At 41.4% G+C, this 14,700-nt stretch overlaps 1 protein-coding gene and 1 long non-coding RNA gene across 7 annotated transcripts in view; one reads left to right on the top strand and one right to left on the bottom strand.

Annotated features, from left to right (window-relative positions):
* ZC3H12C (zinc finger CCCH-type containing 12C) overlaps positions 1-14,700 on the top strand; it is a 48,776-nt gene that overhangs the window by 24,221 nt on the left and 9,855 nt on the right. For 5 of the 6 annotated variants that reach the window (XM_053385789.1, XM_053385795.1, XM_053385794.1 and 2 more), the window contains one exon: positions 5,293-6,056. In XM_053385789.1, the coding sequence (XP_053241764.1) occupies positions 5,365-6,056 (692 nt within the window). In that variant the 5' untranslated portion in view covers positions 5,293-5,364. Of the gene's footprint in view, positions 1-110; positions 202-5,292; positions 6,057-14,700 lie in introns of those variants that run through there. The other variant, XM_053385790.1, reaches the window with a different exon arrangement.
* LOC128412631 (uncharacterized) lies at positions 11,429-14,152 on the bottom strand. The gene is made up of 3 exons (XR_008330118.1): positions 14,044-14,152; positions 13,765-13,865; positions 11,429-11,572 (listed from the first exon to the last, which is right to left on the bottom strand). It is a non-coding gene; the product is annotated as an uncharacterized LOC128412631 (long non-coding RNA).

Below are 14,700 nucleotides of genomic sequence, written 5' to 3' on the forward strand. Positions count from 1 at the left end.
CCTTTCCCGGCCTCTGATTGGTTGCTGTTCTGCTCGGTAATAGGTTAAGCAAAGACATTGCTATTCCATCTGGTCAACCATTCATTGTTCTGCTTGCCTGCCTGGAAGTTTGCAGCTGAAATCGTGTTAAGGAGTTGCTTCTGGACCTGCTGCAAAAAAAAAATATTGCCCGCCTCAATATCTCTGTACTTTCCAGTTAACGTAAGTATTTGGACTTGCCTTTGCCAGGGATTAAACGCTTTTACTCCTTTTGACCCATCAGTATGTTCCTAAATAAAAGAAGCACAATATGTGTAAGGGATTTTTTTTGGGGGGGGGAGCTGTAAAAGCTGCAATCCCCCCCTTCAAAAAAATGGCATTTAAAAAATGTGTTATTTTAAATCTCATTCATTCAGGTGAAGAAATGTAAGAGAAATAAGAGTGACACATTACCAGAAGCTTGTACATAGCTAATGGACAATAAAAAAATCATTAGAAGTGAATTTGATTATTTTTTTGGTATCATTTGGCTGACTCGATAAAAGTTATCCTTAGTAAAAATGAGCAGCTGGAAGCACACCAGTTACCTGTGTTGAAAGGAAGGTTTTGTGATAAATTAAATTAACCTTCATGTGACAACATAAATTATTTTATGGTCAAAGAATTTAGTCCAGCTTCATGAAGGTGCAGAAAGAATGTAGAGTATGTGTGAGTGTTATATATTATGTGTGTGTGTTGAATTTTTTTCTGGTGGTTTTGATTTGCTGTTCAGCCTGTTTTATATTTTGGGCTCAGATACTAGGCTGAAGAACACTTTTAACACTTTAATCTTTGAGCCAATGCCAGAGTTCCTCTAAGGGGGGGGGGAGAGATATCTTCCTGGGAGGGGACACCTGAAAGGGTTAAAAAGAGGTTTGCATTTCTACCAAATGCCCTATTGTGTGAACATATGCATAAGTCTATTGAAAGTTTTCAGAAGATGGGCAGGCCACCAGTTGCTGGTCTCCTGCAGTTCCAGTAGACATCTGTTGCCCTAGAGCATTAACCAATCTGTTCAACGGGACATCCTTCCTTTGTTAGATAGAGTGAGGGCTGTTGTCTGCATCACTCTCTGAAATACAATGGTAATTAAATACATAAAGTCCTGCAGCAGATATTTATTACATATTTATTTTTTTGATTTGCATTGTTACTATGTCTTGGCTATTTTAATAATGCATAACCTGAGCGATCCCTCCTTTCCCCAGCAAAACATATCATTTAAAGTATACTAATATTCTTAGCGTTGTTGATTAGTGGGAACATTTACTGCTGAAAAGCAATAGACAAGCCAGGCAGTTATGGCACATATTTCCATGAACTTACTTGATGTTGTTACTTTCCAACATACTGATTAGCACTTGCCTTTCTTGATTCAAGAGGCAAAAATGTCAATTAAACCTGGTAACTGGGCTTAAATTTTAAGTAATCATTTTAGTGCACCTCCCTGTGAATTCAAGTCAGGATTTCAGTTTATCCCAATAAGGCCACTTTCAAGATGTGACTGGACAAGTGCTCCCCTGCTTTTCAGTATATGGGCAATTGACCCCACTGCATTCATTTGTGACTTAAGGTTTCATTGGAGGTAATATACATATATATCATATAATGCATCAGAAATTGTTTCCAAAGACTAACATCTTAGGGAGGTGCAGCTGCAAATTTCTTGTGTAAAGTTACAGCTGCAGATTTCTTGGAAGAGATAAAATACACAGCTGTGGAATAGAGATGTACCAGTGGGATTGCTGTTTGGGAAATAGAAGCCATGGCATCATTAAGTTTTATTTGCAGTGGACTCTCAATAGATAACTACCTTAAGGCTATAATGTTTAGCACTTCCTAGTAAATCCCTTTGAAATCAGTGGAGCATACTTCTGAGTAAACATGTGCAGGCTTCTGCTGCACAAAAGGGGTTGCTCTTAATGTCAGAATAAAATGCTATGCTTTTCTATTTATGTTGGTTTGTTAGCTGTTGATCAGTACTTATCTCCTCAAAAAAATGTTCCGAAGTGTCTGAGTACAAGCATGTTGTCTATTATATTTCCTTAGTTCTGTTGTCAAATGTGTTACTAGTATGATTTGGAGGTATATTAAGCATACAGTTGCACGTTAATTATAAAAAGCCCTCTTTGTAATGCCTGGGTGGAGATATATGACTTGTATGCAATGGCTGAATTTGTAAATGCCATGCTCTTTCCTCATTTAGTAGCCATTTCACATTCTCTTAGAAAGTTTCCAAATGCTGAAAATTCCAGCGAAAGTTTATTTCTAAAATAGGCTTCCTTTTCTGGTCCGCATCTCTTAAGTGACTTTACTCTGGATCAGATGAAAAATGCTTGCACCTTAAATGGGTTACAATAGAAACCAATGGTAGTTGCTTCCAGGTGATGTTATTTTCAGTGCCCAGGAAGCATTTTGCAGCGCATGGGTTTGGCGAGTGAGCCATTATCTCAGTGTATTACTATTGCGATACATGAGCCAACCTAAACTTTTTTCCAGCCAATCTTAAAAGTGTTGCCCATTAAATATACTTCCTCCAGTCTGAGCAGATTGCAGGGTTTATGGAACAATGATGTCGGAGCTTCCAGATTGGTTTGGCAGCTGCATTGTTCTCCGAGGGTATACCAGACGCACTTAAGTCCCCGTCTTTTTTTTGTAGGCTTTGTTCATACCAAATTATTCTTGCACTCTGCTAGCATTCATGATGGCTTGTTAAAGGAGCGCATCCTAGCAACGAAAGGCCGGTTGCTAAGCAACATAGCTTTCCATAGGTTTTTCTTGTTTAAGATACTTTTTGGTGGTAGTTTTATGAAGGCCGCCAAAGTGTGGGTTTTGAACTGTATTCTTTCATTAGGATACTGTTGTGATTTGTTAGAGGCAATGGGGCTACGAGTGAATTGCAGCAGTTAGTAAATCACAACGTTGTTCAGCTCTGCTTCCTGAATTCACCATGTATTTGTACTGCAGCACTGTCTGAATGAACCTGGAGATCATTATTTTTATAAAGTCAAGCCTGTTAGGGCTTATCAACATTGATATCCTCTTAACAGGTATTACTGCAGTTGTGCATCCATTAAACAAAATTAAGAATTCCAAGAAAATAAAAAAAAACCAGTTATTTTTGTAAGATTAAAACAGATTGGACACTAAAAATGCTTTTGTCTTTTTAAATGAGAAACTGTATATGTAGGATGAAAAACTTTGCTTTATTAACCACCATGATGCAACTTTTAGAACTAATTTTTAAAAGCTGGTGAGACGCACCTGTGAAGGACTTTGAGAGGAGAGGGGACAAAGAAATATTGGGGGTAAAAATGAATTCTGAAATGAGAACAAATTGTGCATCTTGTTAACTTTAACCAAATCAGCATTTTAATTATAACTGTTTGGATTCCCACCCCACCCCCAAAAAAAATCCTCTAAATTACATAGATTGTGAGTCCTTTGGGGACAGAAATGTATGGTGGTTTAAAAATTACTGCTACCCATCCTGAGTTTTCAGAAGATGGGCTGTACCCTTAAAAATATGTCATCCTTTAGAACTCATTTTTAGACAGCAATTTCCTAACTTTGTGTTATGATAATAAAAATATATTTCTTCTCTATTATTGGCCTCAATCCACAGGCTGTTGTATGTGAAGATTTCCTGTGCCAAACAGATGGTAGGTACTATCAAGCATGGAAGTGTTAGTCACCTGTTGATAAGAAGAGGGAGTTCCTGGAATAAGTGCTGTTGCCCTTGCTCTTTCTCTCACACACTCGAGATTATATATATATCACATATCCAGTAGCTCTGGTTACAAGGATTTTCTCCACACAGCACATGGGACTTCATCTGGAAGAGTAGTCACCAAGCCCAAACTTCCTTTGCACTTATTGCCATTTCTGGATTGGGACAGGTGTCTTTAAACCATTTCTTCTTTTATCTAAATGTTCAGCCACATAAATGGCGTTATACTTTTAAACGGGGTCCATTTTAAAGCAAACAGCGTGCATAGATGCTTGTGTATTCAAACATCCCACCCGTTGTATCAGGTGCCTTGATGTCTACAGTCGTTTTCCATCTTGTGTACAGAGTTGAAGCCTTTTGTTGACTACTTGCTAAAATAAATGAAGATTTCACAGCAGCTCTTGGAATTGCAGCCTTCTTAACCACTGGTTTAGCTTTATTCCCAAATATTCCCTGCTTGAAGTGCTGTAGGTTTAGACTTCCTGGTGTGTTTAAATCATCAAACGTTGACTTAAAGCAGAAGGCAGTATTTTTCTGACAGTGGTAATTGTTCTGCTTTTGTATTAGAATTCTTACTTAAAAACAAACAAAGGTTTTTTTTAAAAAAATACAGGTAAAATGTCTTGTTTCCTTGCTTTGTGGCGTCAGACATCTGGAATTTTGTGAACACTTGGCATCCTTGATATTCCACCTGTAGTTTTTGCCTGCTCTACTCTTGTGCCTCTTGTTTTCTCCTGCACTGTAGTCTAGATCTTGTCAGTTAATATAGCATGAAGGCTCGAAATAACTTCAACACTCCATAAAAACTAAGAGCAGACAATTGATGAACATCCTGGATTTTGCTCCTAAGAATCTTGGCTGGACACTGGAAATTGGTATAATTCACATCCATATCAGAAGGTTTATAGAAAATGCTAAATAGAAAAAATGGGTGAGGCGGACTCCCAGCTTATTTATAGATGAGAGTGATATAGTGTGTCAGAGTTCCTAACCTGAATGGTGGTAAACACTGAATGTCACATATGTGCTGTCCTGTAATGGGAATTTAAACTGTCTGGCAGGAATTGATATGACTTGATAATAATTCATTGAAAATTCATATTTGCTGATAAATATGTATTTAGACATTTATGCTGCACTATAATAATCTAAACATTTAGTAAATTCTGTCTCTTGGTAATACATCGTAAGGATATTGAGTCCTCTTGATTTAAAGTACATTATGATTGAGCTGTCACATTGTTGAAACAAAAGAGCTTTATTGACTTGGGGCCTTGACATCTGCTTGAAAACCTTTACAAGGGTCAAAGGCCAGCACTAGTTTGGCCAAACTCATTTTGGAACCTTGACAATTTAATATTTGCCTGTGATACAAGTATGTATTGGACCTTTCACAGAGCTGAGTTCCAAATAGATCTCACACCAGGAGGTGATTAAAAGAGAGTGGTTTGAATCTCCCTTTAGGAAGGCAAAAATCTAAATCTTAAGACAAGTTCCAAATGGAAAGAAAATCCCTAGTTCTAACGTTATTATTTCTTCTTTAGGAATACAGGATACTTTATATCCCGGAATACAGGAAAACCAACAAAGTGGAGTCAAGTACATGCAGCAGCTTCATGGGCTTGAAGGATCACTTGAGGCATGACCTAGGCCACCTCTATGAGGACAGCACTGAGACTCAAATAAGTGCCATTGCACCTTGGTCAATGGTAGAGAAGCCAACCATGGATAAAGTTAACTCTAGGAAGGAGGATGCGAACAAGGAGACTTCTGAAGAAACTGGAAGCTCCAGTTGTGATTCTGAAGAGAGCACAAATTCCGATAATGAATTGGAACGACCAGCTATAATTGGACCAGAATCATGCTTCTTACCTAAGACTCACAGACCACTGTGCAGGTCTCCTTGCTTAGAACCGCATATATTAAAGCGCAATGAAATCTTGCAAGACCTTAAGCTGGAGGAAGCTCAGATAGGGTCTAAAGAACTGAAGAAACCTCCTGACGTGGTGAAAGAGTATCAAACCAAACTGGAGTTTGCACTTAAGTTAGGTTATTCTGAGGAACAGGTTCAACTTGTCCTGAATAAGCTGGGTACTGATGCTTTAATCAATGATATATTGGGAGAACTTGTCAAACTTGGAAATAAAACTGAGACGGATCAGAGTGTAAGTAACATTAACGCTAGCATAATGCGAGAAGCATCTTCTGTTGAGTCTCAGAGATCTGACTCCCCGCTTCCGGAAGATGTGCCCGTGGATGGTGATAACCTCAGACCTATAGTTATTGATGGCAGCAATGTGGCAATGAGGTATGTTACAGTGGAATGATATGCTACAGTAGAATGATAGCCATTGTGTTTTGGGGTTTGAGTTGTAACAGGTGAGCATATTACTGCCCTTCTGTTACTTGTGATGTTACATGATCAGGGGTAATCAATGTGGTGCTTTCCAAATGGTGTTGCATTACAGTTCCCCTCATCCCAGACGATCAGCCATGCTAACCGGGGTTGATGGGAGTTGGTGCTCTGACAAACGCGGGTCCCTTCTTCCAGCTCTGATTCTAACATCTGCACTGCTTTGGCTACCCCTGCATATAGGTAGACTGCCAGCCTAGCAGTGTGAAAGCACACTAGTGCAAGTAGATAAATAGGTACCACTGTGGCGGGAAGGTAAATGATGTTTCCATGCGCTCTGGCTTCCATCACAGTGTTCCGTTGCGCCAGAAGCGGTTGAGTCATGCTGGCCACATGACACGGAAAGCTGTCTGTGGACAAACACCGGCTCCCTCAGCCTGAAAGCGAGATGAGCACCACACCCCATAGTTGCCTTTGATTGAACTTAACCGTCCAGGGGTCCTTTGCCTTTTTTTACTTTTACCTATAGGTAGAGTATAATCTACTCAAAATAGTTCCCCCATCAAGTAAGAAGCAAACAGAATAGTAAGCAAACATTTACATTGCTAAATCACAATATGCACCATTAGTTCATGAACTTGAGCTACAACCTGTTAAAAAGAGTTTAAAATTCCAATGATAAAACTTACTGAAAAATATGAGAGGTTACCGAGTCCTTCATCAACTTCAATGTCACAGTAGCAGACAAAAGCTTGGTGCACAGCATACTATTAGCAGTGCACAGGAGACTTCCTCAAATATTTAGACTATACACACGTTCTGTAGAAGGGAAAAATAAAAATTTTGTTACTGTTGTCTCACAAGATTAGTCACAGATTTCCAAAAACACAACAGTAGCAATAAAACTCAATCCTATACACATTTAGGGGAAAAAACCTACCTCCTGAACTACCAAGGTTTCTAAAACATTCAGGAGACTTAGACTGCAATCATTTTCTCACTTATTTGGGAGCAGGCCCCATTTAATTCAGCACAACGTACTTCTGGGTGGACATGTATAGAGTTGCAGTGTGAAAAATGCCTAAATGGTGAATGGCTGGAGAGATATACCGCTTGAGAAAGCATAAGGGAAGCTGTATTTCACTATAGAGAGTAGGCATTCTCTCTGAGATGGTTATTTTGAATCCCCCTTGTGTTGGAAAGCCGTACATGTTTAACCAGAGAACTTGCTTTTTCTTTCCATGGGAAAGTGTATTCAGAACTGAGGAAGAGATTCCCTTGGTTTCAGCACTAGAACTCTTGGGCATTCAATGAAGCTGACTGTTGGACGACTTAAGACAGATGAAATTATGTACTTCTGTACACAGTGCACCTTAAGCTATGAACTTGCTCTCAACTCAAATGCTTTAAAGGAGGAGTAGGCAAATTCAAAGAGGGCAGTGCTATCAGCTATCAACATTTACTAGCCACGATGGCTATGTTCTGCCTCCACCTTCAGAGGCAATATGTCTCTTAATACAAATTTAGAAATTGCAGTTGGGTGTAGGGCCGTTTCACTCATGTCCAGCTTTGCAGACTTCCCATAGGCCCCTCTGAGAACAGGATTCTGAGCAGGATGGGCCATTTGCTTGATTCAGCAGACTTGTCTCTCATTCCGTGTGGGGTTTTCTGTATTTTAACCGTGAGAACAGAAATTTAATAGAATGAAAACCGAACTAAGATTCTTTGCATGCACAAAGTAATGGCAGATATTCAGTAGGGACGCGGGTGGCGCTGTGGGTTAAACCACAGAGCCTTGGACTTACCGATCAGAAGGTCGGCGGTTCGAATCCCCGTGACAGGGTGAGCTCCCGTTGCTCGGTCCCTGCTCCTGCCAACCTAGCAGTTCGGAAGCACATCAAAGTGCAAGTAGATAAATAGGTACCACTCCGGCGGGAAGGTAAATGGCGTTTCCGTGCACTGCTCTGGTTCACCAGAAGCGGCTTAGTCATGCTGACCACATGACCCGCAAGTTGTAAGCTGGCTCCCTTGACCAATAAAGCCAGATGAGCGCCGCAACCTCAGAGTTGGCCACGACTGGACCTAATGGTCAGGGGTCCGTTTACCTTTTTAACAGTACTGCAAGGGCGAATACAGAAGGGAAAATGTACGTGTGCACGTATAAATATTGAGCTAACCATGTTGGCTCAACAAAGCTCCTTATACCACTATTGGGATGTGCAAAACAGAATGTGAAATGTCAGGAAACATGATAGGATGATAGATGAATATAGCAGATCCAATTTATACATCACAAAAGTGTCCCCAGTCTGTTTTTATGACATATAATGTATTCAAAGTATTATATTAGACTGTACTGAACTAATCGCTTATGACTGTTTCCATATTCTTCTTGGATGTTATTTGGCGTTTAAAAGCTCAGCAGAGATGAGCTTGGTGCAGAGTTCCTGCAGGAAGAGCATGCTTGACAATCAAACTGAGATTCTGACTTGGTAAAATGGGAAAGCTACATTTATTACTCTCAAATATGTGGTTGAGAGGAAACATCTCCAGTTCCTTCTAACTAAGGTAGAGATGGCCTGAGCCATGCTTGCTCTTGCAGCTCAGATGAAGAGAGATTTGAGAGTGTTTTCTGTCGCGAGGGAGGGATGAAGGAAAGGAGGCAGTGAGGTCAGGATAGCAGCTGCAAGTCTAACACTGAAGGAACATCAAGAGGTTAGCACAAGCAGGACAGCTTCGGAAACTTGGAGATTTATCTCCATCTACCCTTCCCAAGGGACACGGGTGGCGCTGTGGGTTAAACCACAGAGCCTAGGACTTGCCGATCAGAAGGTTGGCGGTTTGAATCCCCGCAATGGGGTGAGCTCCCGTTGCTCGGTCCCTGCTCCTGCCAACCTAGCAGTTTGAAAGCATGTCAAAGTGCAAGTAGATAAATAGGTACCACTCCAGCGGGAAGGTAAACGATGTTTCCATGCGCTGCTCTGGTTCGCCAGAAGCGGCTTAGTCATGCTGGCCACATGACCCGGAAGCTGTCTGCGGACAGAGGCCGGCTCCCTCGGCCAATACCTTTACCTTTTTACCCTTCCCAAGCAGGTATATTGGCCTACAACACTTCTCATAGTAATTTTGTCCCATAATACACTGTTAGAGTTAGACATTATGCCAAAGCATATCATGTTTTAGAATCCAAACGTTCAGACACCAACTCCTGGTTTCATATATGTCATTCCTCCCAGCACCTGTGGTTACTTAATTCAGGTTTCTTCACCCTGTAGCATGGCAACCTTGCCTAAGCACAGTTCCCTAAGGAATTCCAGGATCTGGTAGATGAAGCAGAATGTTAATTGACACTCTTTCTGAAAAGCTACGTACTGTATATAACTAGGAAACTTCACTCCCCACCCTCCCACCACCAAATTGATCTAGCCTGCCTCTTATTTTATTGGAATGACTCAAAGAACCACTAATGAAATATTGGATGGCATCCACTGGTGGATTTGCCCAGATAGAAAGTGCTTTGGCAAGTTGGGGCAGCCAGTTTCCACCGCTCCCACCTACCTGCCTTAACTCTCCACTGTGACCCTCCTGCTATGTACTGGAGTATCCTTTTCCAACTTGGTCCTTTTCAGATGCCTGAATTGCAATCTCCCTTATCTGATGATCAGCCATACTGGAAGTTGTAAGCTAAAACATCTGAGGGCAGCATGTTGGGAAAAGCTGTTTGGCATTCTACCCTCCCCCAGAACAGCCTTGGGAGGGGGGCTTAACTAGTTGAGGAGAATTGGCATAAATTGGGTACTCCAACATGCAGAACCACTCCCGAATATAACCCAATATCTTTTATCTGCTAAAAGGACAATTTTATGTGAATTGAATGTAATTACCGTATTTTTCGCCCTATAGGACGCACTTTTCCCCCTCCAAAAATGAAGGGGAAATCTGTGTGCGTCCTATGGGGCGAATGCAGGCTTTCGCTGAAGCCTGGAGAGCGAGAGGGGTCGGTGCGCACCGACCCCTCTCGCTCTCCAGGCTTCAGGAAGCTATCAGCAAGCCTGGGGAGCCCGCGGATAGCAGCCTGTCGCCCGGCGCATGGGGCGCCCTGAAGCAGAGCGCCCCGCGCTTCGGGCAGACATCGAGCAGCCCCACATGCTCGGGGGAAAGCGGGGAGGCGCAGCGCCGCCATCCCGCTGTTCCCCGACCTGGTTTGGATTCCCCAACTTGGTTTTGGGGAGGAAATAAAGGGGGGGAAAATTCCCTTTATTTCCCTCCAAAAAATCTAGGTGCGTCCTATGGGACGAAAAATACGGTATATAGTTGACATTTAGCCAGAATGCTGAAGCTGATACAACCAAATTATTTTTTTAGTAAGCCCTATAGTAAGGATAAAGAACTGATCTTAAAATCCTAGTGAAGGTAATTGCAGACTCCCCACTGCCTTTAATGGAATCAGGCTTTCGTTGAGCTGACCTTATAGCTGCCTTCGGAGGACTGAACCACGCTAAGCTTGTTTTTAAAAGTACATCCAATTATGTCAAGTGACATGTTCCCATTTCCAAGAAGCTGCTGGTGGCTAAAGTAATCGACTTTTACATCCCCATGACATTTGTTTTCCTAGCTCAGGGTACAGAGAAGTGCCTTTTGTTCCTATTGCTGCCAAAAGAATAACTCCCCGCCCAAATAATCGTGACTTTGCCATAACATCTCATAGCTACAAGTCATGGAGAAAACACAGTTATAAAATCAGTGGCAATATATTTCAGAGCTAAGCTGCTCACCGTTCAGGTATACTTTCTCTTTACAGCAGCAGATGACTGACACTTAATTGCATGAATTCAAAGTAATTGTGCATTTTGGTGGATACAAAGAACGAGGGTGACTCATCATTGATGTGATTTTTGCAAGAGCCTTGACTTCAGTTCCAGCTCCTCTGAGCCTTGCTTTCAGAATAACAATTTGCTCGCCCCACACCAAATTTCTTATTCATAAGAAATTTCTTATGAATTTCATAAGAAATACATTGGAAAACAAAAAAAGAAACAATTCCTTGCAGTGCTTGATTGGTAACATAGAACACAACTGCTTTGTAATGTGATCATAGGGCATCCAGAAAGTATAAAACAATGCAGTTACAATATTCATTCCAGAAATAAAATTATAAACAAGCCTCTTACATGTGTCCCTTAAGTATGCACACAAACTCAAATGAGAGGCGTGAGCTTGCTTTTGCCAGGTAATCTCATTTATATTAGGTCTAATTTGAGGCAAAAAAATTCACCTCATCAACACAAAGGAGCCTTTCTCTTTTCTGATCTTTATTTGTCAGAGTTGAAAATCCTTGTTCACAACATGGCATGGAGAACTGTAGAAGAATAGTCAAGATACTCTCCAGCACTCTGTTGAAAGACGATTCTGGATCACAGCTAGGATTGTCCTCAGTATCGCTTGATGCTTTTGCTCTCATTTTGAAAAGTCTGCAAATAAAAAAATACCATGTTGGTAATATACTATACAGTACTACACTAAAATAGGGACGCGGGTGGTGCTGTGGGTTAAACCACAGAGCCTAGGACTTGCTGATCAGAAGGTCGGCGGTTCGAATCCCCGCAACGGGGTGAGCTCCCGTTGCTTGGTCCCTGCTCCTGGCGCCTAGCAGTTCAAAAGCATGTCAAAGTGCAAGTAGATAAATAGGTACCGCTCCAGCGGGAAGGTAAACGGTGTTTCCATGCGCTGCTCTGGTTCGCCAGAAGCGGCTTTGTCATGCTGGCCACATGACCCGGAAGCTGTACGCTGGCTCCCTTGGCCAATAAAGTGAGATGAGTGTCACAACCCCAGAGTCAGCCATGACTGGACCTAATGGTCAGGGGTCCCTTTACCTTTACTACACTGAAATGTTCAAATGTTTATTTGGTTGTTCTTGAATCTTCCTGCCACACCTGTGCAGCTCCCCATGTCCTTAGACAACCACTGTTTTACAGTCATCATAATGTATCAATCAGATTAGGTTTTGTGCTTTATGAAAGCTAGAACTAAGTATAGTGGTGCCCTGCAAGACGAATGCCTCGCAAGACGGAAAACTCGCTAGACGAAAGAGTTTTCCGTTTTGGAGGTGCTTCGCAAAACGAATCTCCTATGGGCTTGCTTCGCAAGACGAAAATGTCTTGCGAGTTCCTGCGGTTTTTTTTCCTTCCCCCACCCCCCTTTTTCTAAGCCGCTAAGCCGATAAGCCGCTAACTGCCGCTAATAGCGCTAATCCGCTAATCCGTCAATGGGCTTGCTTCGCAAGACGAAAAAACCGCTAGACGAAGAGACTCGCAGAACGGATTCTTTTCGTCTTGCGAGGCACCACTGTAGCGGGTTTTAAAAAGGAAACGTAGGACCAAAACTCACTATGCAGCCTTTACAGGAATAGTGCATTCCTTTCAAACCCTTTGTTTTGGGTTATGCCCTATGTTTTCTGGAGGAATGGTTTTGGTTCCATAGGCATTACAATGAAGCATTTTTAAGAAGGGTTTAGAATCAATTCAGGTGGTAGTCTTAACTTAAGTTTTACTCAAGAGTAAACCCATTGAAATTAATGAACGTGACTAAGTTAGGTACATTAATTTCAATGGGTGTACCCTGAGTAAAGTGGAATGACACCCTTTATAATTACCATATAAATCAAATCAGCACCTTTAAACCTGAAGCAACTATAAAACCCAAAAGAAAATGCACAGCAAAGTGAAAATCCCAAAAATAGTGGATCTGAATAAAGTTTCTTAGTAATAAATTATTGGTGTTTGCCAATGGGAATGGAGTAATTGATAGGCTTCTCTGGTGTGAAATGATATAGTTGCTCCATGTAGTCCATCACAGAACTATCTGATGATTCCTTGAAAATAAAACTTCCGCTTCAAATGATAAAAAAGCCAGTTTGGTCCCTTCTTCTTTGGAGTTTGCCGAAGTCTTGCATAGCTGATCTTGATTGCTTGAACTCCTCCCAAATGAGAACTTTATGGTCAATATAAAGTAGACATATATTAGCACATATTGGGATGATCATAGACTGCATTTCAGAACAGATCTTTTAGGATTTTAAGCTGTACCTTTCTAACTGCTTTGGCCGGGTGCTTTAAAGTTAGCACACATCCCAGCTTTTTTCTGGACCCATAATTTCAATGGGAAGTTTCCTTTTGAAGAGCCAGGGTAGCATGAATAGCATTTGAGATATCCTGCTAGCAGTTATTAGTGATTGGCTTGCTGAGTTCTCTTTTCTGATACCTTGGTTGAAATGAATAAACTTACAAAGGGAGTAAAACAACATCCCTGTTCTGTATACATTAAAGATGTTTCCAAACTTAAAGCATGGTTGCTTTTGGGAATGTATTGTTGGTGTTGTCTTGATAAATAACTTTTTATATACTTCTGACTTTTTCTAATGATGTGTGGCCCCCACATCAAGGAACTCAATCCCACCGCTCTTCCCGACTTCAGAATTTTATGCGTGGACTGGAAAGTGACTTCAACAGTTATGCATTAAGGAGAAAGTGCTAGTCAGAAAATACCAATATGAAATTCAACAGGGTGTTCCTGGACTAAGATTTGATGATATGAAAGTGAGATCATTTAAACTGATGTGTCATTAAACTAGAAAGAAGAAATTAACTGAAGCTTGAGTAAATACTTTGTAAGGGAACAGAGCGCTTATGCCTCCTCCTCCTCCTCTTCTTTGGCGATCACTCATAGCCGAGTAAGATTGCCTTCCATATACTGGCTGAATGTTGTCTTAACAAGGAATTCTGTGTATTACATCCTGCTGTTTTTCCAAAACGCTCAAATCCCTAAGATCCACTGTTCACAAGGATGCTCCTCACGTTCACTTTCTGAGGATAGAAGTGTGCTTCTGGTAAGCATGGCTGTTTCTGAAGAAGTATATGAAATATTGGAGTTGTGAAGTGCACACCTGCTTCAAAGAGGAGCTGTTCTGAGGTATGCGAGTCTTCTCTCAGAAACATGCACAGGTAGTATATATTCCATTATTTGCTCTTTGAGCTGTCCAAAGACAAAAGTGCATATAATGCCACCTCCACCATTTTTGTGGTAACCCAGGGACTATTTCTGCATCTAGCTCAATATTGGCTGGCAATGGTTCTGCAGGCTTTCAGACAAGAGTCTCTGCTATGTACTGAGTTGAATAGGATCCAAAATGCAGCAGTCTGATTGGTCCTAGACCAATAGGATTCAGAATGCAGCAGTCTGATTGGTCCTAGAACAATAGGATTCAGAACTCTCGACTCCGAGTATATTTCAGTCTCCAAGCCCTGTCTGGAGCCACTGAACCTAAGCCTTTCCTCATTCAATGTGGAGCTGCAGCCCTTTCTCTTAACTTGTTAAGGCCTGCTCCTTGACTTCTGGTGCTGAGGGGGAAGCCACACTCTTCCTTGAGGGAGGTGAAAGATGGCAGCCGGGTCACGGAAAGACTCTTGTAAATATTTCATTCTGGAAATGAGGAATTATCCTGCTGGGATAAGAAACTGCAGGTGAGCTGGCCCTGGAAAAGAGGCCACCAAGATGTTAGTATTCATTTATTTACTATTAATCACATTTCTACCCCATCTTT

Source organism: Podarcis raffonei, chromosome 4, assembly GCF_027172205.1.
Source record: "Podarcis raffonei isolate rPodRaf1 chromosome 4, rPodRaf1.pri, whole genome shotgun sequence".
In the NCBI taxonomy this organism is placed as follows: Eukaryota; Metazoa; Chordata; class Lepidosauria; order Squamata; family Lacertidae; genus Podarcis; species Podarcis raffonei.